General features: G+C 45.0%; 1 protein-coding gene across 5 annotated transcripts in view; it reads left to right on the top strand.

Moving 5' to 3' along the window:
- Positions 1–23,619, top strand: part of WWP2 (WW domain containing E3 ubiquitin protein ligase 2) — a 1,426,252-nt gene that overhangs the window by 668,373 nt on the left and 734,260 nt on the right. The window contains exon 1 of one of the 5 annotated variants that reach the window (XM_069635515.1): positions 17,293–17,427. The exons of the other annotated variants lie outside the window; for them this stretch is intronic. Within the exon in view, the coding sequence (XP_069491616.1) occupies positions 17,387–17,427 (41 nt within the window). The 5' untranslated portion in view covers positions 17,293–17,386. Of the gene's footprint in view, positions 1–17,292; positions 17,428–23,619 lie in introns of those variants that run through there. 5 annotated transcript variants of the gene reach the window in all.

Below are 23,619 nucleotides of genomic sequence, written 5' to 3'. Positions count from 1 at the left end.
ACCGAGGAGTACCTGTCCTCAATACCCAGAGAAGCTGTAAGAGCCTTCCAGAATTGTGACGTTAATTGTGTGCCACGATCGGAAACAATAATCGAGGGTAATCCGAAGAAACAAAACACATTCGTCAAGAACAGTCTCGCCAATTCTGGAGCTGCGGGCAAACCAGAGCAAGGTATGAACAAAGCATATTTTGTGAAATAATCAACGATTACCCAAATGCTGTCATGACCCTGAACGTCCGGAAGTTCCACAATGAAATCCATTGACAGCATCTGCCAAGGTTTGTACGGAACGGGAAGAGGTTGTAGCAAACCGACTGGTTTGGCTCTAGAGGTTTTACACTGGGTGCATATGGAACAATTCAAAATGTAGTCTTTCACATCACGAACCATGGAAGGCCACCAAGCCCAACGCCGTAAGGCTTCAAGAGTTTTTTGACTTCCCGGATGTGCAGCAATCAAAGAATCGTGAGACCACTGGAGCGCTAAATCTCTAGCTTGACCTGAGGGTATATAGACGCGACCTTGAATGAATGGCATCCCTTTACTATTTCCAGGTTGAGGTCAGTGATCTCTTTTGGATGGGTTGAGACCCAATCAAGGATGATTGAACGCAAAGATGGCTGAACTGAACAAGCACAAACAACTTTGTTTGGTAGAAGATGAAGTTCTTTGACCTGTTGAGACTGACCATCCGCATGGAAGCGAGAGAGGGTATCAGCCGAAACTTGAGCTTTAGCACGACGGTACGTGATAACAAATTGATATTGTGAAAAGAACAAATGCCATTGCGCCTGTCTAGCTGTAAGACATTTCATAGATTTGAAGGCTAACAGACTGCGGTGATCCGAGTACACTGTTACAAGGTGTTTGGCCCCCAGAAGGTGGTGTCTCCATTCCAAGAATGCGTCTCTGATGGCTAGAAGTTCGCATTCTCTGATGGAATAATTTCTTTCGTAAGCTGTCAATTTACGAGAGAAGTAGGCAACAGGATGAATCTCTCCCGAATGAGGACAGGTTTGATACAACACCGCCCCAAGAGCATACCCTGAAGCATCGGCTTCAACAAAAAAAGGAAGCTCGGGATCAGGATGTTTGAGGACAGGGGCAGAAGTGAAGCTTGATTTTAATTGGTCAAAAGCTTTCTGTGCTTCTGAAGACCATACAAATAGCACCTTGGCACTTGTCAGCGAAGTAAGAGGTGCAGAGATTTCAGAAAATCCATTGATGAAGCGTCTATAAAAGTTTGCAAATCCCAGGAATGATTGTAAAGATTTGACTGATTTGGGCACAGGCCATTCCAGGATTGCTCTAATTTTAGACTGGCTCATGCGCACTACATTGTTAGTAAGATCATAGCCCGAAAATTCCACCTCTGAGGCATGAAATATGCACTTTTCGGCTTTTACATACAATCTATGTTCTCTCAGGCTTTGGAGTACTATTTTGACATGTATTTCATGGTCTTGCTGGTTTTGTGAGTAAATCAAAATGTCATCCAGGTAGACAACAACAAATTGATCAAGAATGTCGTAAAACAGATCGTTCATGAATGCCTGAAAGGTGGCCGGAGCATTACATAACCAAAAGGGCATGACAAGATACTCAAATAGACCGTAACGTGTTTTGAATGCAGTCTTCCATTTGTCCCCCTCTCTCATGCGGACGAGATTGTAAGCACCTCTGAGATCAAGCTTAGTAAATATTGTGGAAGAACCCAATTGATCAAGGAGGACAGAAATCAGAGGAAGAGGGTACTATTTTTTTTATGGTTGATGCATTTAAAGCACGATAATCAATACAGGGACGTAGATCCCCTTGCTTCTTAGGAACAAAGAAAAGTGGTGATGAAATTGGTGATTTAGAAGGACGAATGAATCCCATGGCCAAGGACTTGTCTATGTAATCTTTAAGGACTTCATCTTCTTTGAGAGTGAGGGAGTACACTCTGCCGGATGGTATCTTTACCCCCGGTATAAGGTCTATTGGGCAATCATAGGCTCTATGTGGGGGTAGAGTCTCCGCCATCACTTTGTCAAAAACATCTGTGTAATCTGCATATTGAGAAGGTATCACAGAGACAACATTTTTAGATACAGCTCCAATATGCATAGTAGGAGAAACCAACGCCCTGACCGGACTATGCTGGGTAATACCGAGTAATGTAGTACATCGAGTATTGCATATATTGGAAGGGAACTGAATCTGAGATGTCGACCAGTCGATGGCAGGATTATGAAGCTTCAACCATGGAATGCCCAGAATGACTTTATAGGCTGGTGCTTTAATGATATCGAATGATATGTCTTCAGTATGGCCTTCGTCAGTACTCATATGCAGTGGAACCGTTTGGTGAGTTACCATTCCTGAGACAAGAATTGAACCATCCACTGCATTCACTGTTTCAGGTATAGTTTTGCAAACCAGTGGTATTCTTGACATGGAGGCAAAGCACTGATCAACATAATTACCTGTTGCACTTGAATCGATCACGGCTGTTGTCTGGAATGATACACCGTGATCTAAGGAAAATGTAACAGGTAGGCGGATTAAATGACTCGGATTCTGTAATGTAGAGTCCAAAGGTGAGTTTCCCGACATAGGGATTCTGTCTACTGTCGGGATTTGGCATTTCCCACCTTTCTTTTGGGATTTTTGGAACATTCAGGCAATAAGTGATCAGAGGCCCCACAGTACATGCAGAGATTGTGTGATCTACGATATTCTCGTTGAGCAGGGGTAAGTGGTCCCCTAACCACACCAATCTGCATAGGTTCTGGCGCAGGAAGTGAGGAAGACAAGGCCTCTGCTGAAACCGTGCTGAACAAAGCTGGTTTCTTTTCGCCACGTCTTTCAGATTTACGAGCATCAATCTGAAGGACTAAATCTAGCAGGTCCCCGAATGCTGTGGGGACTACAGGAACAGTGGAGAGGATGTCCTTTAATTCCTCTGAGAGACCTTGATAGAAGACGACTGTCTTCTTTTCCTCAGGCCAGTCAGTTTCTGCTGCCAACTGATTGAACCGGGCCAAATAGACCAATAAAGAATTGTTCCCTTGTCGATTCTTTAAGAGTTCCAGGTCAGTAGCTTGAGTAGTATAACGAGTATCAAAAACTTTACTCATCATAGCAAGAAGGGCATCACAGTTGTAAAGAACATGACTATTGGATTCCAACAATAGATTAGCCCATGCAGCTGCAGTGCCTCCTAAATGAGACAAAACAAAAGCTGCTTTAGTTGTAGAGGTGGGAAATGAAGCGGGCCGACACAAAAAATGCAGTTTGCATTGATTAATGAATGTTCAATATTGTTTAGGGTCGCCTAGGAAGCGTTCAGGAGGAGCTAGAGGGAACTGGGTTGTAAGCCTGATCGGGTTTGATTCCTGCTGTTGAGGTGGAAACCCTGAACCTGATGCTGTAGCACCAGCACCGGTCATCTGTGGCGCTGGTGTGGTAACCAAGGCCTGAATGGCATCCATATGTTGGCGCTGTGCCTCTTGTGCATTGGTCAAGTCGGTACGTAAATCCGTGACCATTTGCACAATTTGATTTAAAGCATCCCTGGCCTCCGTGGACATTTTTATGGCTGCTAATTCTGTTACTCACCACTCCGAAATATGCCGAAGATGCAGAGAAGTGACCTTGGCGATGAGGGTGGTACAAGAATCGATATTCAGCCTTCCATCCCAGTTCCCCTGAGTACAAGACTCAGGCTTCCTCAAAGAGGGGCTCTTTTCCACAATGTACCTCTCTGCTGTTTCAGTTAGGACAGACAGAGGTGTCTATTGAATAAAAGAGCGGGGAGAACACACACCGCCAATACCAATGCTGCAAAGGAATACAAAGATATTAGACAGGGTTTGAGGTTAATGCAAGTGTTTAGAACAGTTGAAATAAATGGACAACTACCTAGATAGATATTGGAGTGGAGCTTCCCCGGGGTGGATCTACAAGGAATAACACAAAATGAGTGGGAATGGTCTAATTCAATATCGGTCCCAACTATATATAGAATTGATAACAACTAACCTGAATAAGGATATAATGAGGAAAGGGATCCTGGAACTGAAGACAACGACAGGAGAACATAACAAACAGGGATGTTAGTATAGGGAAGTAGCCCCGGACGGCACGAGGGTCGCACTAGTGCCGGGTTGGTGCAGTTTTCAGGAGAGCGTTTATATGCACTTGAGGGCAATCTCACATGAAAGTCACTCAATGTCCCAGAATCCAACAGAAGAAATATATCCAGACAAGTTGTGGAGAAAAACAGTTGCGGCAGTAGAGATAGCCAATTAAGTCTGTACCTGAGCACACATGTATCCCGAGTAGCTGTAGATGAGATCCGAGGCGGCAACCGGGAATGAAGTGCCGCAGAAGGGAGCAGGATCCAGTAACATTCCGAGTCAAAGCAACCAGACGAGCACGACAGGAATAAAGGAAGAGACGAGGCAATCCAGTAGTCAGCCAAAAGGTCAACACCAGGAGTTCAGAAGAGGAATCGTGTGTAGGAAGACACGAAGAGGAATTGGACGAAACCGCGAGTAGCTGATAACGCTAATTAGCAGAACGAGCCCCTTGGAAACGGTGGTTTTATGGTCGTAAGAGGGGCGTGTCTTGCCGTACGTCTTCCACGTACAAGAGTCAGCTGTACCGGAGTCCGTCAAAGTTTGTACAGACGCCATGGTAGCCTGTATCTGGTCCATAGAGGAGCTTGTAAAGAAGTCGTACCCTGCAAGGAGGCCCGCGAGGAAGCCTGAAGTGTAACAGCGGGCTGGAAAGGACACGCTGGTGATACTTGAGGGAAGGCAGCTGCTGTGGCCTGAGACCCAGAAGCCGTCCATGGATTAGGCAATAGAGACTAACAGAATAGTTTTGTGGGGAGCAGGAAAGATGCGGTAGGAAGAAGTCCTGGAGAGGATTGCAGCTTGGCCGAAACTCCAGGCTCTATTAGGAACTAATGCTCCGCTTTTAGTCAATGAGGCACTGCCAGGTCACTCCCTGAGGGTTCCATGTGTTAATATCCCCGCAAAAATATTGCCATATTTTTGCAGCAATATTGACCCATGGACCCTGCGGGGACACCCCTGCAACCCCTGCATTATTTTAATGGAGAGAGAGAACCACAGATGCCAGGTAAGGCTACAAGCTACGTCTGTCGTAAATCTCCCCCCGTCTCACCTGGGATCGCTTCTTGCTCTGTTCCGCGGGAGGATTCCTCTTGTGGACGGATCGGGTCTTGTATAGGCTCGCTCGAGTCTCGTCCGGCTGCAGAGCGCGTTCAGAGTTCCGGGAAGGTCGCTGTTCCAGGATGTCCAGGAAAAAGGGTAGCGGTCGCTAGGGATGAGGAGTCCGGGAGCAGAATTAGAGGGAAGGGGTGAAAGGAAGGAAGAAGCAACCAGGAAACTAGGAATAGTGGATTCGCCGAACAGCACACACACGTCAAGTCACTACCTAATGATAGCGTTGAGACGCACGGGGCTGCGGGGCCAATTTATAGAACGTGCCGTGTGCGACGTGAAGGCTGGTGCGAGGCAAGTCACTTGGCATGGCCATGTTGGGAGTAACAAGGAATACAAGCCCCGTCGCGATAAGGACCAGGAAGTCCAGAAGGGGCAAGTTCTATGGGTCATGACAACGTCAGTCTGATGGAGAAGGAAGTCAGGAAGTCTGTGAGTTTCGAACTCAACCAGCATCACAGAGTGGTACGCCAGACTTGTGGCAGAACCGCAGTGCAAAACAACAGAGGGGTATAAGCCCCATAGAAGGTGGTAACAGGGTCCCGAAAGGGAGTCTGTGGTGGACTGCGACTCCAAAGGATCTTGCCAATAACATCGGCTAGAGAAGGTAGCTGGATTTCCGGTCACAAAACAAAGGGCCAGAGCACTGTGAAGAACAGGGAAAGCACAAGGGCAGGAGCCCAGTAAGAGGTGGTTACAAGACCATGATGGGGTGTTTGTGGTGGACCGAGGATCAAACCAACATCGCTGATACTACCTGTCGGCAAAGATGTTCAGTCCCCCCACAGAGAACCGGGATACCGGAACAAAAACACTGGAAACAATAACGAGAGCAACGCCAGGGAAGAGAAGACATTGGCAGTCCATGTGACGGAAAGGACCTCCAAGAAAGAAGACTCCTAAAGGCATTCTCCATTCAAAACGGAGGTGACTGTGAGAACGGGAAGCCCGGGAGGACCCAAGGAAATCATTATGCCACACAGTTAACTTGTCTCAGTTGAAAATAGGAAATGGAAGCAAACGTGAAACAAATGAGATACAAGTATTGTGACTATTTAGAGAGAACTGTTGAACAAATAAATAATGAAAGAAGAGACGAATGGATAAAAATACTCTGGAAAAAGGGGGAAGCAGTTAAACTCATAGAACAAAGCCATTATAGCGTTGAAGAGAAAACCAGAGATGGCAAAGAGCCTAGAGAATGTAAAACAAATGAATCACATATCAAGTAAAGCAAAACAAAGCCCAGCGCTACAACCAGGAAAGGATAACTAATAAGAGATCCACAACAAGGATGCCCAAGGGGGCAAGAAAGCCTAATAACCCAATTAAGAAACTAAAGAGTTTGATCCAAGAGGTCATGAGAGACTATTTGCGAATTAGGTACTAAAGAAAGCCCAATAACTTCGACTAAGGAATTGAGGAGTTATGGTCCAAGAAATCACGAGAAACTATTATTTCAAAATACTGGTACTCGCAGTAGCTTCAGCAGAAGGGAGTCCTAGGTTTATTTTCATAGTGGTTGGGTCAGCAAGGATAGCTTTGGACAGTAGACTTATTCTTTGGATATTTACGACTGACTGACGAGCACCTTAGTTAATAATAATGTCAGGGAACACCCATAGGGAGCGATCAGCCTTATCCTTTTATTTTAATACTAGCTGGGGTACCCTGCGTTGCCTGTGTCGTGATCGAGTGGTGTCTCATGTGCCCTGGAGGATGTTGCTCTTGTCCTCATGTCAGCAAGTCTTGCTTCAGTTTTCTCTGGCATCTCATTTGCCCTGGAGAAAGTTGCTCTTGTCCTCTGGTTGGCAAGTCGTGCTGCTGTTTGTTGTGTTTCAGAATCTCTTGATATTGATGTTCGCTTTGCATCAGATGGAGCTTTTCCAAGTGATGATCTTTTTTTGTGCTGCATGTTTCAGTCACTTAATGGCTTCATCACATTTGAGAAAATGTCCAAGAAAGAAAGATTGATTGATGTGCTCTCTTCTCGTGACTAAACTTAAGTAAACGGTAACCTTGCTATTTCCCATATTTGGAGTGACGTGATAAAATAAAAAGTGAAGTTCCTTTTTTTATTCCCTTAAAAAAAGCTTTAATAAACTGTTTCGAACTGCATACAGTAGTGATACATTTTAAAGGAATAACCAACATATCGAACATTTTGCTTCAGACACTTTTCCAAATTGTGCCTCCTTCTAGTGCCTACTGTAGTGAATCGGGGTGAGCATCAGTAAATGAGGGTGTCTACGGAGTACATTTTTTGCATCCAAACATAGACTACAATCTTGCCCCAGACAAATGAGGAATCCATGCAAAATTTAGTAGCAGTGGGTTCAATGGTGTGGATTTGTATAGCCGGACAAACATACACATACATTTTTTTTGCATATAAGATTTTTATATGATATGATGTGGCATTTATAATGCGCCTGTACACAAGTGTTTCTAGGCGCATCCAAACATAGACTGTGATATTGTCCCAGACAAAAGAGGAATCCATGCAAAATTTGGTAGACGTGGGTTCAACAGTGTGGATTTGTATTGCTGGACAACCATACACACACAAACATACATTCAGATTTATATATAAAGATAATACTCAATATCATGCCCTCAGTGAGTCGGTGTCCTTCTTCTGACTCACCTCAGGCACCATAGGACTTTTGGCTTTAATCAAAGAATCCAGGGAAGGCGTTGCAAGAAAAAGAAACACTTATCCCTACTCTGGTGGTACCAAATTTCAGTGAAGTGAATCAGAAGGCAGCCCCAGTTAAAGAGAATTTAGCTGAGGGGAAGCCTCAAGTCTTGAGGAATGATCTCCTCACAGTGGGCCCATAGGCAACAGTTTTCCAAGCTGCAAAATGGAAGGTGTTTTGTAAAGCGATTTCTTTTACGGTTGCAGAGGTATCACTACAGGGAGCTTTGTGTAGAAGATATAGGACAGCCGGAGCGTCACTGAACTTGCATGTGGCGTTCAATCTGGGCTGTATGTTTAAGTTTTGAGAAGCTGCATCTTGCTCTTGTTTTGTGTATTGGGTTTGCTAAAGTTGGGGCCATATGGCTCTCATTGGTCCATTTAACCACGCACCAACTTGAGGGTAAGTATTTAGTATTCCTCATCTAGCAAAGAAGGGACTCCGGTGTTGCTGTTCTCCTGTCCACTCCATAGCATAATGACTTTGTGGGCTTGCATACGCAGGGCTTGATGTTACTATTGCCTTACTTCTTGTTGACGGCTAGAAAACAGGTGGACGGAAACTGCAAAAAATATATTTAGTGAGAAATAACCATGGGTGACAGAACACGCAGTTGGTTACCATGTCTTTGGTTCGAAGAGACGTGCATTTCTTAGAAACACTCATTGAGTTTGTCGTTTGGACTGTGCCTAAAGGAGTAAAAGCAAATGGGAATGACCAAGTGTTGGTACTCCTGAGCACATCATTTAGGTGGCTGCTCCTATATGTTAGTAATCATATGTTTAACAGGGCTTTTAATAGCGGATTGCATCGTCAGGTTCTCTTAACATTAGCATTTCTCAGTAGTGTACGTGAAACACACCTGCTTCTAGCACGATCCAGCTCTGGTTCTGTGAATTGCTTTTTATTTATCTTTTTGTAATACTTCCAAACTGGCATTTAGACCATACCTAAGTGCCCTTGGAGGCAAGAGAACGGGTGAAGAGATTGTCCCAGGATAACAAAATGTGGTCTGGGCAGCACCTGGAATAGAGCCAAGAAGGTCACATGAGACTCCAGTCACCAGCATAAGTTACGAATTTGCATCTCCTTCTAATCAGAGGCTTGTTGGGTTATTGGAAATTAAAACGATTTTCTTCAATTCTTTGACACATGGGAATGTCCCTATGATTGGGGCTGAGCCAGATCTGTGCTCGCCCCATGGCGGTGGCACACAGCATGAGAGCAGCAGAGTTTTCTCGTCTGGCTGTGCTGCCTCTGTGGCAGAACTAGGCCGTTGCGCCTGGCATTGCATTGGCAAGGAGCCGAGATGCTGCACACCTCTACACTGACAGGTAGCAGTAAAATGGCGCCAGGTCTCTGTCCTGCCTGCGTCGACCTAGCTCCTGGCAAATGGTGTGAGTACCTTGACACGCGAGGAAACACATGGTGAAAGATGTGTAACATGGGCAAAACGTGGCAAACGGCGAGATTACCTGGGTATATAATCGTAATGCCTTTCAAAATGCGCGTTGGATGTCAATGCCTGCTAAATAATGTGACGTGCCTCCTGGGCATATAAGGGCAATATCTGACCAGTGCTGGCTAAACCTGTAAGTTGATGAGTTCCTTGATAAATGATTGGAATGCCTGGCAAATGGCGACCTGGGTATCTAATAGCCAAGAAATTACATATGGTGTAAGTACCTTGGCAAATTAGCTCAATACGTGACCAGTACGCGAGTGCCTTACTATATGATTATAATACATAGCAACGTTAATACCTGCCATGTAGTGTGAGTAGACCTACGCATATGATGACCCTTGGCATAGGGATTCTATTCTGGTAATGCAGACAACACTTTCAAACGGTGGTGTTAGGCATGTAATGTTAACAGCTGTAAAGTGACGTGGGGGTTATAATGCCAATACCATTCAACTTCTTTTAAACACATATTTTGAGTGTATAAAAAGACAAACTATTGTTTTTGTGAATGCTTGTTATTATCTGGTGACCCATTGTACTTTTGCCTGTCCACACCAGGGAATCCGCACCTTATTCCCCAGAATTGCTGTATTGTGGGGGAAACACTCTGTGCCGAGCTTCCACTTGTGCATTTAAAGAGACATTAGCTATCGTAGAATATGGCCGCTTGAATGCTGTAGCACAGTGCCCTCTTTCAGTGAAGCCTGCACTGGCTTTCTGTAAGGTATTGTTTAGGGCAGCTTTGTATTTGGATAGATTTCTATATGATAGCTCTGTTAGTGAATGCCGGCTGCAGAGATCTGTATCTTACAATTACAGGTCACAGGCAAGTCCTATGAGTCCTCTCCCTGCTACCACCTGGGCTTGTAGTTTTTCGTTTCATATTTTAAATTTAAAAAAATGACAAGTCCCATGATTTCAAAGGGAAAAACAGGACTGGATGGCCTTCTCACGCATAGCAAGAGAAACTTCAGAACTCATACAAAGCAATGGCAAAGTTACAACCTCCCAGTCTAAAAACCTCACCATCTTTGGAGGCCTCCACAGCACCAATAGTCTGGTAATGATGTAGCTTACATCGCCAGACTAGAATATAACTGATGCAAGAAGGAAAGAACCAGAAAAATTGCCATGTCCTGCTTGGTATGTGCTCTCTGACATACCGATGCACATCTAATTGGTCCCATCTCTCCCACACTACAGGAAGGAGCTGAACACCCTGTGCTTCAGCAAACCCCTTATTGGCCATTGGCACCCTGACTGACCGAAACTTTCCCTCTGCCTTCCTTTCTTCTGCCTTTGACTCTCTGGGGCCTTTTCTCTTTATCCTCCCCTTATTTTGTAGTGCATTCTGTTGCTTCCTCACTGGGTACTTGGTGTATGTATGTGTGTGTATATATATATAATACATATTAGGGAAGAAAAGCCCAGTCACAAAGTGGCAGCACTCAGGCATGTAAAAAAAGACAAAATTCAATCCATAATCCAGGCGTGATTGCTGTTCAACAATAGTCCTTTATTAACATTTTAATGTGGACAAAGGAGGGCAGCAGAAAAACACGACGCGTTTCACCCCCACACAGGCTTCGTCTGTTGTGAAAGTGACAAAAAGAGGACTACACATTTATAGCAAACATTTGGCATTTTAGTCCATCATCATCGTTCCTCACTAACAATGCTTGGCAGGCTTCAAAGTGTAACATTATGCGTAAACGTACCGCTTTGTTGGAACGGTACTCCAATATATAAACATCACTGCCATGACCTTTAGATTTATGCACATAATACACAGAATTACATTGTAAATGTATCTCAATTGTTGTAAATTGCATGTCGCAGTGCTTGTTCCACAAGGAAATTTTACCCAAAACATCAAAGCATTTAAAGTTGAGTGACTATTTGCCTAATATTCTAACCACTTGGCACTTAGTGTATATTGATTGTGACATTTTAATCTGGATTTTAAACATACCCCCTAGTGGGTATTCGGTCACTAATGCAAACAAATATAGGTGGTAATAACCCTCATAGATACCTATAGGGAATTATAGGCAGTAAATACCCTTACGGGTGCCTGTGTTCCTGTGTTAGCACGAAGAAAAAGAAACTAGCAGTAAACCCTGGTGGTCGCCATAGTCTTATGTATTAAGAAAACGTACCAAATGCAGTATAAACTAGCAAGGGAAAATATGCCAAATGCATAATATTCACACCATTATATAATAAAACAGAACTTTGCAGATATTTTAAAGCAAAATATACATTCTAAAATTGACAAACTTTTTGTAGCGGGTATATACACACACTGCTACCTTTCACTGGCAGTGAACCCTTTGCGGGCGCCAGTGTCTTATTTGTCACTTCAAAGTGCAATGTGCTGTGCAAATACATTTTGCTAAATCTAACCCTGGTGGGTTAGATGTGTGGAGCAAAGAATATTATCTAACACACCCAGGTTATAGAACCTTACTTGTTGTAAAATGTTGACCTACAATTACAGCTATGCACAAGTGCCTTTTGGAATGCTAAAGTGCAATGTGCTATGTAAGCTTTTTACGACCTTCTCACTAGTGCAACCGATCTGTTTAAAGTGCAATGTGCTTTGTTAACGTCTCTTAATTTTACATGTATTGCATGTCAATGCTATGCCAAGACCTCTTATATTGTTAAAATGTGCACACTTGAAAAAATGACATTGTGCAAAAAAGTGCCAATAAAGTGTCCATAAAGTGCAGAAGTGATGAAACATACCCCATTAAATAGAAAAATATTGACATGAAAATATCAACAAGAAGCAACTGGAAAAATGTTACAAACAATATATAAAATTGAAAATTAAAAACCACATTTTGTCAAGTTAGAAATTGGACCAGAGGTAACACAAACTCTATTTAAATGTGAGGACTGATGGCATTGGGTTAATACATCTTACTCGCCCACAAAGGCATAGAGTTCCTTATCTCGATTGTGGCCTCCAGGATACTTGGTATTAAAATCCACAATGTATCTCGATTCTGTTTGTCTACGTTTCTGAAGTCTATCCCTGCCTCTTGGGTGTGCTTTCACAGTATCTACGACAAAATATTTCAAAGAACTGATGTTGCCCTGATGTATGTCTTCAAAATGTTTAGCAAGAGGATAGGACATGTCCCGATTCTTGATTGCTCAAAGATGCTGCAAGATACCCAGTCTTGCTTCCAGTTTTGCAATCCAAAGAAAGAAAGAGTCAGCCTTTAAACAACAAATTGGCGAACACTCTTTGATCTAATATAATGTTGTTTTTGCGTATTTGTTTGTTTTAAGTGATTTAGAACTGAATTATGAAGCTGCTGCACTGGGTTCTTTTCTGAGGCTGATCAGAAGAGGAATCGGATTAATAAAGTGGATGGGTGAACCTTTGTTAGTGCGTGCTATATTTTGTAGTTAATTTCTGCCTTTGATGTCAGAATCCTCTTGGATTTATTGTCTACAGAATCCAGACTCCTTTTCTGGTTTTTGAAACAGATTTTATTTTATTTTTCGGTACAAAGACAAAGTGACAAGACCTCTAGACTTATTTCACTGCCTTACAGTTTCATGGAAGATCATGAGGAGGGATATGAACCCACTTTTGGCTTTTCTTTTTATTTTGAATTGTGCTATTCTTTGAATCTGTTTTTGAGTGGACTTTGGGTTTTCCCAGACATCTGCTGGTTCCAACCGACAAACATTTTGCTGTTTCCCTCCGTTTTATGGTTATTTATTTGTTTTCTTTATGAGCGGCATGCTAACCGTCTTGTTGCTGTTTCCAGCTGTGTGTTCCTGCTTCCAGTTTTGTGCTGCCAATATACCATAACCTACAAGCACGTGTAATCACATAAATTGCAAACTGTGTAAAGCATTTGAGTTCTTTTTTTATTGTGATTTCGGTCTTGGTCCGAGGATGAATTTACTTCCATGTATTTACTCCAAAGCGACATGCTTTACACTTTGCACATGTAGAAATAGAAAAGCAAGGTATATGTTTGGTTAACCAATTTGTTGTTGCTTGTGTGTTCATTGGTTGTAACATTTCTCTTTATCCTCCCCTTATTTTGTAGTGTATTCTGTTGCTTCCTCACTGGGTACCTGGGGTATATGTATGTATATATATATATATATATATATATCTATATATATCCCGTGCATACATGGCATGTGTATTTGCATACCATTGGCGGCTGGTGAGATTTTAAATTGGTGGGGCATAAATGTCTGACAAACATGCAGTAGTGACTGAGAGTAGCAAAGGAGCCTGAACCAACTAAGTGAGGTTCAGGAGGCAGGGTTGGGGCATTCTCGGCATGAGACCATTGTCAAAATAACAGGTTAAAATAGTGAATTTTTCAGCACGTGTTTTGTGAAAAAAGCCACACAGTTTGACATCGGTTTTGTGGGGCAACTTCCCAACAAATCCAATAAGATGCAAATCCCCACCTGTGCAGATGAGTATTTTCGCAACATAGGCCTGTATAAAAACACTTTCATGCCGGCTGCAACAAATATGTACCAGCATTCCAATATCAGAACATGTTCATATTTGCTTTGTGCATAATACCAGTAACAATACTAGAGAAATCATGGCCATGCACTCTGCCAATATATGCCATTATCCCAAGTAAGAAAATACTCCTGCTGCCTTTGCCAGTAAAAAGGCCATGCCACAATAAGTAAACCTGTCCAGAATGCTGCACCAATCTAGGCCAGTCCAGCCATAGAACACTCATCGTGCTTCTTTTACCCTTGGCAAGGCATAAAATAAGCAGTGTCGCATAGCAATTTGCTATGCAATTCTGTTGGTTTGCTAATCAAATTGACCCTTGTGTAGCAAAGCTAGCTATTTAGGTTGCTGTGTTCAATGAAGCACAGCTCGCCCTGCATTCCTCTCTTGCCGTTGGTGCTCCGTTCACCCTCTTTTCTCTGTTCACTTCAAGTGCTGATGGAGGGAAAGTGCAGCAGTAATCATCTCCCTCAATCTTAGGTGCCAAAGGCCTATGTGTGATGGCTGAGCAAGAACTTATTTTTCAAATAATTGCAAACCAGAAGAAATCGGGATGATACTTTTAGTGATACTTTTCTTACGCTTTCTATATCCTGCCTGGCAAAGACATGTGTTCACTTTACATTTTTTTTTAAAAGACAGTCATCTAATTCCATTCTTTAAATGTAAATTGCTACATATTGCATAAGTAATGTATTGAAACTGTAAAACACTGCATCATCTCCATGCTTTACAGTAAAGTTTAGGATAGTGTATCTAAATCTCATAGCATCATATTGACAAGTGAACACTTTTGAAAAGGTAAATGAGAACACGTTCAAATGGTTTTGATGGCAAACCTAGTTCTGTAACTTGCTGGTTGCATACATTTGTGCAACAGGTGCTCAACCCATGAGCAATCCCATACTCCTTGGCATTATATATTATCAAAAAGACAAGGGCGGGGTCCTGGCAGTCCCTCTGCCAGACATTAGTCCTGGTTACGAGGGACTTACCCAGAGTATTTAGCTCACTATCTTTCACAGAGAAGAAATATCCCAGACATATCAGTCTTTGTCCTGCCCTGGGGCAGTCCAGCACCAAAATGCTAGGCAATTCTCCTCTGAACAAGAGTACCAACAGCATCCCCAGACACGTGTTTCGGTCTGGTTGGACCTCATCAGTAGGGAGGGGCTGTGCCTCTCTAAGAAAAGTGAGCAAGGGGTCCACGTCTGGATTCCCCTAGTAACTTAGGATGAGACCCAAAGTTACTTAATTATGCAAATTGACAAGGGGGGTCCTGGGAGTCCCTCTAATATTATATATTATCACCTTGTTTCTTCATACCAGCTACCCTGAAAGTGAAATGACCACAAACTACAATATTCCACCTAGTTTGCCCAGTTCTGTGCTTGCTATACCATCCACTCGGCTTAGTCTCTTTCTTTACTCTTACATAATGAATACGCAAAGCTAACTAGATGTTTACGCAAAGTAGTGACAAATAGTTCCATCCATGATGACCAGAACAAACAAACAGGAAGCGTCCCAACAGGAAAGTAAACTTGAGTTGTTGCAGAACAAAGATTTACTGCACAACTATCTCACTTCAAGGCTGACTTCAAGGCTGACTACCAGCTGGAAGCCGCTAATCACTGCCCCTGGTATTGTTCTATTGTCAGCTGGCAGCTCAACAATACATTTTCTAAATACGCAATTCAATCATATGCCTATGTTTATCATTCTGGCAGTTTATCAACTGTAGTACTGTTCATACACTCTATATTAAACAAATATCCAATTCATAAAGAAACAATCACAATTTATTTCAAAAGTCGCTACAAATGAAAGTTAATGCCCGATTGCTTTTAACAAAAACAGTCCATTCATTTATACACAATAATTTTGTTAGAGTATGACGATAGCACTAAATCATACAATTTAACAGAACGAATCATAAAAAAAACACAATCTTGTTGTTCTGTATAATACTTTGAGTTCAAAATGTGATTCTCTCTCTGGATGGAATCTAAAATCTTGCAAATATACTCGCGGTCTACGTAAGATACCTATGTAATAATTGGATGCCATCTTTCTCGAGCATAATTGAAACTCAAAATGCAGGAGTGAAGTACGTTTCAGCGTGTGGATGAAATACCCGCCTTCCTCATGACCGAAGTCAGATGTGCAATATGGAAGTCCCCTGAGGTAAAAATGAAGTAAAGCAAAAAGAGGAATATATAAGATTAAGAATATAAATATCAAATCCTGTCAAGTCCAGGCCATCACCAGTGGTTAAACTATGAATAGGAAAAAAGGGAAATCAACTAATACAGTGATATAAAAAAAAGGTCTGGTGTTTTTAGAAAAGTGGTTAGTTAAAAAATAAAAAAACTGCAGTCTAAGGAAGACAGCTGGCCAAACTGTTTTCAGAGCCTTTTTTATCATATCTATTTATTTGTGTCCATTCATGCAGCCAGCCTTTTACATTTTACTGACATTCATGCAGGGCTCGTAGAGTCTTTTCGCCCACTCACATAGTTGAGTAGATTTTATGAAGGACAGTACTATTTGCAAGGGATGTTTGAAACTTTTATTTAACATTTACTTTTTTGCACTAAGTGTCAAATAAAAATGTCACTTTGCATGACTGGCGTCTGGGTGGCAGCAGTGTGCCAAACATAAAGATTGTTTGTAGTGACATGCACCATTTTACAATAATCACATTTAAATGTGTTGTCATCCGTTGCTGTGGGTCAAGTGCATTTCTCTTAGGTCGAATAGGTAAACTAAGTTACCCGACCTGCAGCTCTATCTGAATTTTAAGGAATTTGCAAGGCCTGACACCTCTCAATAATGCCTTAATTCAATGGTATGTAAAACTGCTGTATCGTTGCTCATTTCATGTCTTAAATAACTTCTGGTGACATTAACAATATTAAACGACACACACAAACCCCCCCCCCCGTCTACACACCATGGCGCTGCCACCTGCTGCTTTCTTTTTCTGGGCGGCTCCTGCTCCTTTTGTGCCTGCAGGTCGAGCTGCTAACGCTCTCACACCTGTCTTCATTCCAATGCTAATGCTTTGTTTCTGGGGTCATGATTTTTGTTTGCAGTTAAAAAACGTGACCATCACCTCTCAAGGACAAACCATTTGCATTGCAATTAAGCCTGGCGTTAAGAGCCATTAAAAAATTTAAATCACAAATGGGCCGGTCAAACGTGAATGAATCTGTGACTTCATCCCTGCCTTGTGGGCAAGAGTCCTGCAAAAGGATATAAAAAAAGTTGGCTATCTTAGCATAAACAGATTTTGTTTCTTACTTGCAGTCCCAGACCGCCAGGTCCAACCTCCAACTGAAGAACCTCTCTTTCTGAGCGGTCAGCCTGGACGCAAACAGATCTGTGTATATTGGGCCCCAGATCTTTTCAAGTTTCTGAAAAATCATCTGGTCCAGCATCCAGTCGCTGGAGTCTGAGAGATGTCTGGAGTTGCAGTCCGCTACTACATTCAACGAACCTGGTAAGTATTCGGCTACCACCGAGATCCCTAATTCTAGGCAGGAATGCCAGAAATCCATGGCTATTTCCGCCATTAATTTGGACCTTGTCCCTCCTAAATGGTTGATGTATTTGACTGCCGAAATGTTGTCCATTTTTAGCAGGATACAGGAGTTCACTTTCCCTTTCATAAATGCCCTGATCGCAAAGGATCCGGCTAGTAACTCTAGACAGTTTATGTGTAATTGGAGTTCCGATGCGCTCCATCTCCCTCCTGTCTGGAGATCCCCGCACCGGGCTCCCCAGCCTGCTCGGCTGGCATCTGATTCTATTATCAGGTCTGGGCGGTCGCTGAAGATGGCTCTGCCGTTCCAGGCCTCCATGTTCGCTAACCACCATTCCAACTCTGTCCTGGACTCTTGATCTAAGAGTACCCGTCGGTGGTAGTGTAGCCCTTGCTGAAGATGTCGTATTGTCAGCCTCTGAAGGGCTCTGTAGTGTAATGGCCCTGGGAAGATTGCTTGTATTGATGCCACTAGTAAGCCTAATACTCTTGCTATGGTGCGGAGTGATATGCTCGTTTTGCTGAGACATGCTCTTATTTCTATCTTTATGTCTCTGATCTTTTTGTTTGGGAGTTCCAATGTCGCCGACCTGGTGTTTATAATAAACCCCAGGAATTCTATCCTCCTCGCCGGAGCCATCTCCGACTTCTCCCAGTTCACTAGGAAACCTAACGAAGTTAAGAGGTGTACTACCCATTTGGTCTGGTACACTAGAGTCTCTCTGCTGTCGGCCATCAGTAGGATGTCGTCTAGATATATAATCTTGCAAATTCCTTTCCCTCTGATTGCTGCGGCTACCGGCTTCATCACTTTCGTGAACGCCCACGGCGCTGAGGAGAGCCCGAAAGGCATTATTGCGAACTGCCATAATTGCCCGTCCCAGTCGAATGCTAGGAATGGACGGAAGTCCCTCTGTACAGGAATCGTAAGATAGGCGTCTTTCAAGTCTATCCTCGCCAGCCAGTCGTTCTGTCTGAGCGTATCTCTGAGCTGGTGGATTCCTTCCATTTTGAAGTGGTTGTAGGCCACCCAGCTGTTCATGTGCCTTAGATTTATCACTGGTCTCACTTTGTCTTTTCGGTGAACCAGGAACATGTTGCTCACAAATCTTGGCGGCGCTATGCATGGTTCGATCGCCCGTTTCTCTGCTAGGTTTCGCAATTCCGAGTCTAGCAGCTCTTTCTCGGTCAGCGTAGTGACTACGGGGCGTGGCGCTTGGTCCTGAACGGGGGTTTCTGGGAATTCTATACACATGCCTTTTACTGTTTGAAGGACCCAAGCATCGCTGGAAAGCTAGCACCAGTTTTCCCAGAATATAGCTGTCCTCCCCCCCTACTGGTGGATATGTAAAGTTTCTCACCTGTAGGGAAGTTTTGTCCTCTTCCCTGTCCTCTGCTTCGTCTTCCTCTAGGGAAGCGGCCTCTTGGGGGAAAGAAGGTATCAGGCTGCCTGGATTCCCAGTATTGGTTTCTGTTGTACTGAGGCCTTCTGGATGCTTGGTATCGACCGGTCGAGCGACCTCTGTAGCGACCGGTCCCTCCAAAAACTCTCTGGAAACTCTTATACGAAGCCTCGCCGGCTTCGTATGACGATAGATCTCCTAGTTTCCGATCGATTTTCAAGAGGAGGCCTCTCCTGCGTTCCGATGAAACTGCGCAGTTCGCGTTTCCTAGTATACATACGGCCCGTTGGGCCCAGTTCGCTAGCACTCCTGGGTCTACCTCCTCGCCTGTATCTCTGGCTCGTTCGGCTAGGTCCATTATTTTAGCTAGCCAACCTGCCAGGTCGAGGAGTTTTTCTTGGCAGCTTCTCCAGGAGCTGTCTATGCCATTCCTCGGGTCTCTGTTCGATTTGGAGACGAACTACTACATTTTAGGGTCAAATTCCGGAGCTACCGCGACTTTGCCCGGCAGGTCTGGTCTTGGACATTCAGCCCTCAGTCTTTGTCTGACCTCTTTTTATGAGAGCTTTCCTCAATCTCTGCGTCATGTATTTCGCCACTCTCGGCGATGGCACCCACTCCGAGGATCTCGGATTTCGGATTTCTTCCGGTTGGAACATGTCCGCCGTTTCGTCCTCTTCTAGGTGGTGGAGTTTTCGTTGTGTTTTCTTAGGCGGAGGTTGGCTCCCCTCATCCCCTTCGTTATCTGCATCCGTTTGAGTGGATGTGGGGGATATCGGCGGTTCCTCGTCTGGGAAGCCTTCTGGGGGTTCCTCCTCTGTACAACCCATATTGTCTTCCCCTGGGTAGGGGGTCCGGAGGCTCGGCACCTGGGAATCTTTCATGAACGCTTCTTTTAGTCTGAGGAACGCGTCCGTAGCCTCTGGGGCTCGTGTACTCGCCCCTGTCGGTTGGCCCAGGGCGTCAGAAGAGTCTTTACTCTTCTGGGCCCTTTTACACCCCTTAGGGTCGTTAAACGTTGCCCTTGTGGACGCGCTGTCTTCCTGCTTGGTGCATTCTTCCTTCTGGCTCAGGAATAGTTCTATGGTATCTAGCCTTTCTTGTAAAGGCCGCACTCCTTGGGCCACTGCCTTTGTCAGTGAATCTCCCAGCACTTCTTTGAAGCTATAGGATAGATCTTCTTGGTAGACTGCCTCCTGCTCCTCTTCGCTCCACTCGAAGTTCCACATTGTGCTGGCCGGTGCCTGAATCAATACCTGTCTAGGTGTAGTGGCGCGTCCACAGATTCACTTGCTTGAGGCTGCACCTTCCTTATACAAAATGTATGTTTGCAGGATATATCTTTCCGATTTGCCTGGTAATACTCTATAATCGTGCGGCTCCGCTGTCTAAAGCCACGCCCCCGCGTAGGAGGCATTCGCTATTGGCGCATTCGCTGCGCATGGCCGTTTCTGCTCGGCTCGCGGGAAGTTTCCCGCCTGCGTAGACCTCCGCCCTTCCAAGGGTTGGGGCTGCGAACTCGCGCTCTGCTAGGGGGTACGGCCGGCTCCTTACGACACGGGGCCTCCGAATCCCTTTTAAACACTAAAACACTAACACTTGCGCGCTCTACTATACATGTTTATTCTATTATTGTCCATGGTGTACAATTCCAATTACGTTAATGGCATAAAACACATTTTGTCAAGCGAATATTACGGAGCTAAGATAAAGAGGTACTTATCTTGTGAAGAGCAGGAAAAGAAGAGGAAGGACATAGGAACAGGAAGGACTAGGTCACGTGGCCAGAGACTAAGGGACTACAGTATTGATGGGATTTGATGTCTGTTTAAAAAAAAAATAATAATAATTTAAATTGAAAGTTTACAAAGTTAAATTTGTTGAAACTGCTGGAGAGTAGAGAATAAAGAAGATGAAGCTTAATGCTCGCCTCCGTCTTGACATAGAATCGAGAAACAGAGAGCTTCCTGATGGCATGCGTGTTGGAGATGCAGCACCTCCCTAATGCCATCCAGGGAGACCTAAATCTGCGAGGAGGTGCAGGAGCACCCCTGTAAGTACATTTATCCCTGCTGTTCAGCCTGCATTCCCAATGGCGTTGTAAGAGTGTTAAAGAAAAACGCCCCCTACCTCTCATGGCCCATTGCACTTGCACGTTGGGGAGCTTGAATTGTGGGAAGCCACGTTTACCTTTGATGATTAAAGATATCCAAGGAGTGTTTGCGAGCACTCTGTGTTTTCACTCGGCTGATTTTGGCTTATCCATAATGGGTGACGGTGGCGAGGCGGCTCCCTGTCTACTGTTATGGAGGAGCTGCCCCTGCTGTCTTCTTTCAAAACTTCTATTTTCGACGGATGTGTGAGAAAATAGCTGATATATGTGACCATGAAATGTGCTTGTAAAAAGTATTTTTTGCGTTTTTCAAAACATTACAATTATCGTTGAAAAAGATCTCAAATATTGAGCACCGAAACAAAGTCCTCCTGTTTGTACAGAGCCAGGGCCTCAAAATGTAAACCATAGTTGGCCAGCACAACTTGTAGTGGCATATTAGCACTTTACCTCGCAAAAGCGCAAGCTCCGCTGTTTAGATGGGAAGGTGCAACCTTTCTTGAAAGAGTGTTATGCGAGGCAGCTGGTACCTGCCTTGCTGTTGGTATTTTCATTTGCCAGACTTCACAGATGTTGCACGGCCTGGCCTTTTTCAAACATCAGCCAACTAACTTCATGAAACACACTTTGAATCCGGCCAACTTCCTATTAATGCATAATATAACAAGCATTGACATAGACAATAGATATTACTTTTTTGTAGGCATTTACACCCCCCCACCACCAACTCCCCCCACCCTACATAATCCACAGCCCACACAGAAATCTAGCCCCGCAACAGGTGCACATAACCGAGAAGCAGAGGCAACATGATTTATTTAGTTTGCAAATGCGTTTCGCGAGCAAACGTGCAGTGGGAGAGGCTAACTGGGAATCGGGAAAGAGCTGAGCAGCCAAATCTAACCCAAACCCAGGGGCTACAGTTGTTAAATTCCTCTGGCTCCTGTGAAAGGGTGGGGCGGCGGGAAGAGAAGAAGAGGCAACGCCCACGGCAGGAGAAGGAAGGGGAGGAGTGACGGGGGAGGGGGGAACTGGTTGTGTTCTAAAGGCAACAAAATTTCAAGAGTGGGGCTGGGCTACATATCCCGTTACACTTAAAGTAACCTTACGTTACCTTCTAGTGCACGGGTTCAGTCTTCACGACACATTAATGTCTTCAAACAACACAATAGCCCACACCAAAACGAGCTGTTAAGTACAGCGAAAACATACAATAAAACCAAGCATGGACGGAAGTCGGCATACGGGAGCGAGCTTGGTGCTTTGCGTGTCACACAACCGCCATTGGTTTAATTGGTTTCATTGCATTGATATCGGCGGTTGTGTGTTGGTCTAGTTCTTTTGGTCAAAGTGCGTCATGACCTCGTTATGACACCTCTAATAAAAGGGGCTCTGCTGGCACACACGAGTTAGTACAGCAAAGCCCCAGGAAGCGGCAACTCGTGTCTGCGCAGGGATGGACTGGCCTATAGGGAACTCTGGAGATTTCCCGGTGGGCCTCTGCACCCTTGGCCTCTTTTGTGTGGTATTTCCAAATTTTCTCATAGAAAAAGCATTAAGCTTCTTGAAAATGTGTCATATGGGGCCACTTTGAACATTATTTCCAGGGCCTCTTTTGGTCCCCAGTAATTATTTCCAGGGCCTCTTTTAGTTCCCAGTCCACCCCTGTGTCTGCGTGTCTTTGTTGGGGGAGGGCCTGCCACGTGTTCGTGGCCTATGCCGCCGCTTGGCCTGGGTGCTGCCACGGTGGCCTTGCGCTGGGTGCCCCCAGCTCGGATTAGTCGAGCTGGTTGATCCCTACCCCTCATACGCTGCGTGATCGCAGCGCCCTGGTCCGGTGTCAGGAGGCCCGACACCATCTGAGGCCCACCCTGGTGACCCGAGGCGGGCCCACCACATTGGCGACGAGGAGGTCTCGCACCCCTGCGCACGTCGGTGTGCGGGCCCGAGAGGTGTTCCAGCCACTGTGGAGGAGGCGTGGCGAAGAGCCCACGTGGTGGGTGTTATCCGCGTGGCGGGTGGCCCAGGGACCTGGCGCTGTCGAGCGGCACAGGTCGCCTGGTGCCCGCAGCAGAGGACCATCGCGGCCCTGAAGGAAGGGCAGTGGGCGTGGACCACGCAGACCTGGCCCCGGCGGTAAAAGGCCTCCACGGCTGGGCGAGGACCGGCCACAAGAATCCCTGGGCGGAGAGGACACCGGAGATTGCCCCGGAAAAGGGGCGTGACCCCAGCAAGCCCCCCGAACAAAGAAAGGGGGTGTGGCCCAGCGGCGGCCCAATAAAGAAAAGGGGCGTGGCCCCAGCGCAGCCAGGGGCAGACCGTGTAAGGAAAGGGGCGTGGCCCCAGCACAGGCCTTGCCACGAGGACAAAGAAAAGGGGCAGAGCCCAATTTCCTTAGCTCGCAGCAGGGATTAGCGAGAACGTCCCGCTCGGGGCGGGTGATAAGAGGAAACCCCTCAAGCCCCAGGCTGCATCTGGGTGAAAATCAAGAACTGGAAAAAAAAAACTGCCTGAAAGAGGGGTGTCATCTAACCCCTGGAGTTTGTAACTGCCCGGGCCCTAGGGGTTGCGGCTCCACCTGGAGTGCTCGTGCGCCCCTGGGCAGGAGGAACTGGGTGGACCCATTGAAGTCAA

Source organism: Ambystoma mexicanum, chromosome 1q (genome assembly GCF_040938575.1).
Source record: "Ambystoma mexicanum isolate Mex_15411 chromosome 1q, UKY_AmexF1_1, whole genome shotgun sequence".
Taxonomy (NCBI): Eukaryota; Metazoa; Chordata; class Amphibia; order Caudata; family Ambystomatidae; genus Ambystoma; species Ambystoma mexicanum.
This window is presented reverse-complemented; position numbering and strand designations above follow the sequence as displayed.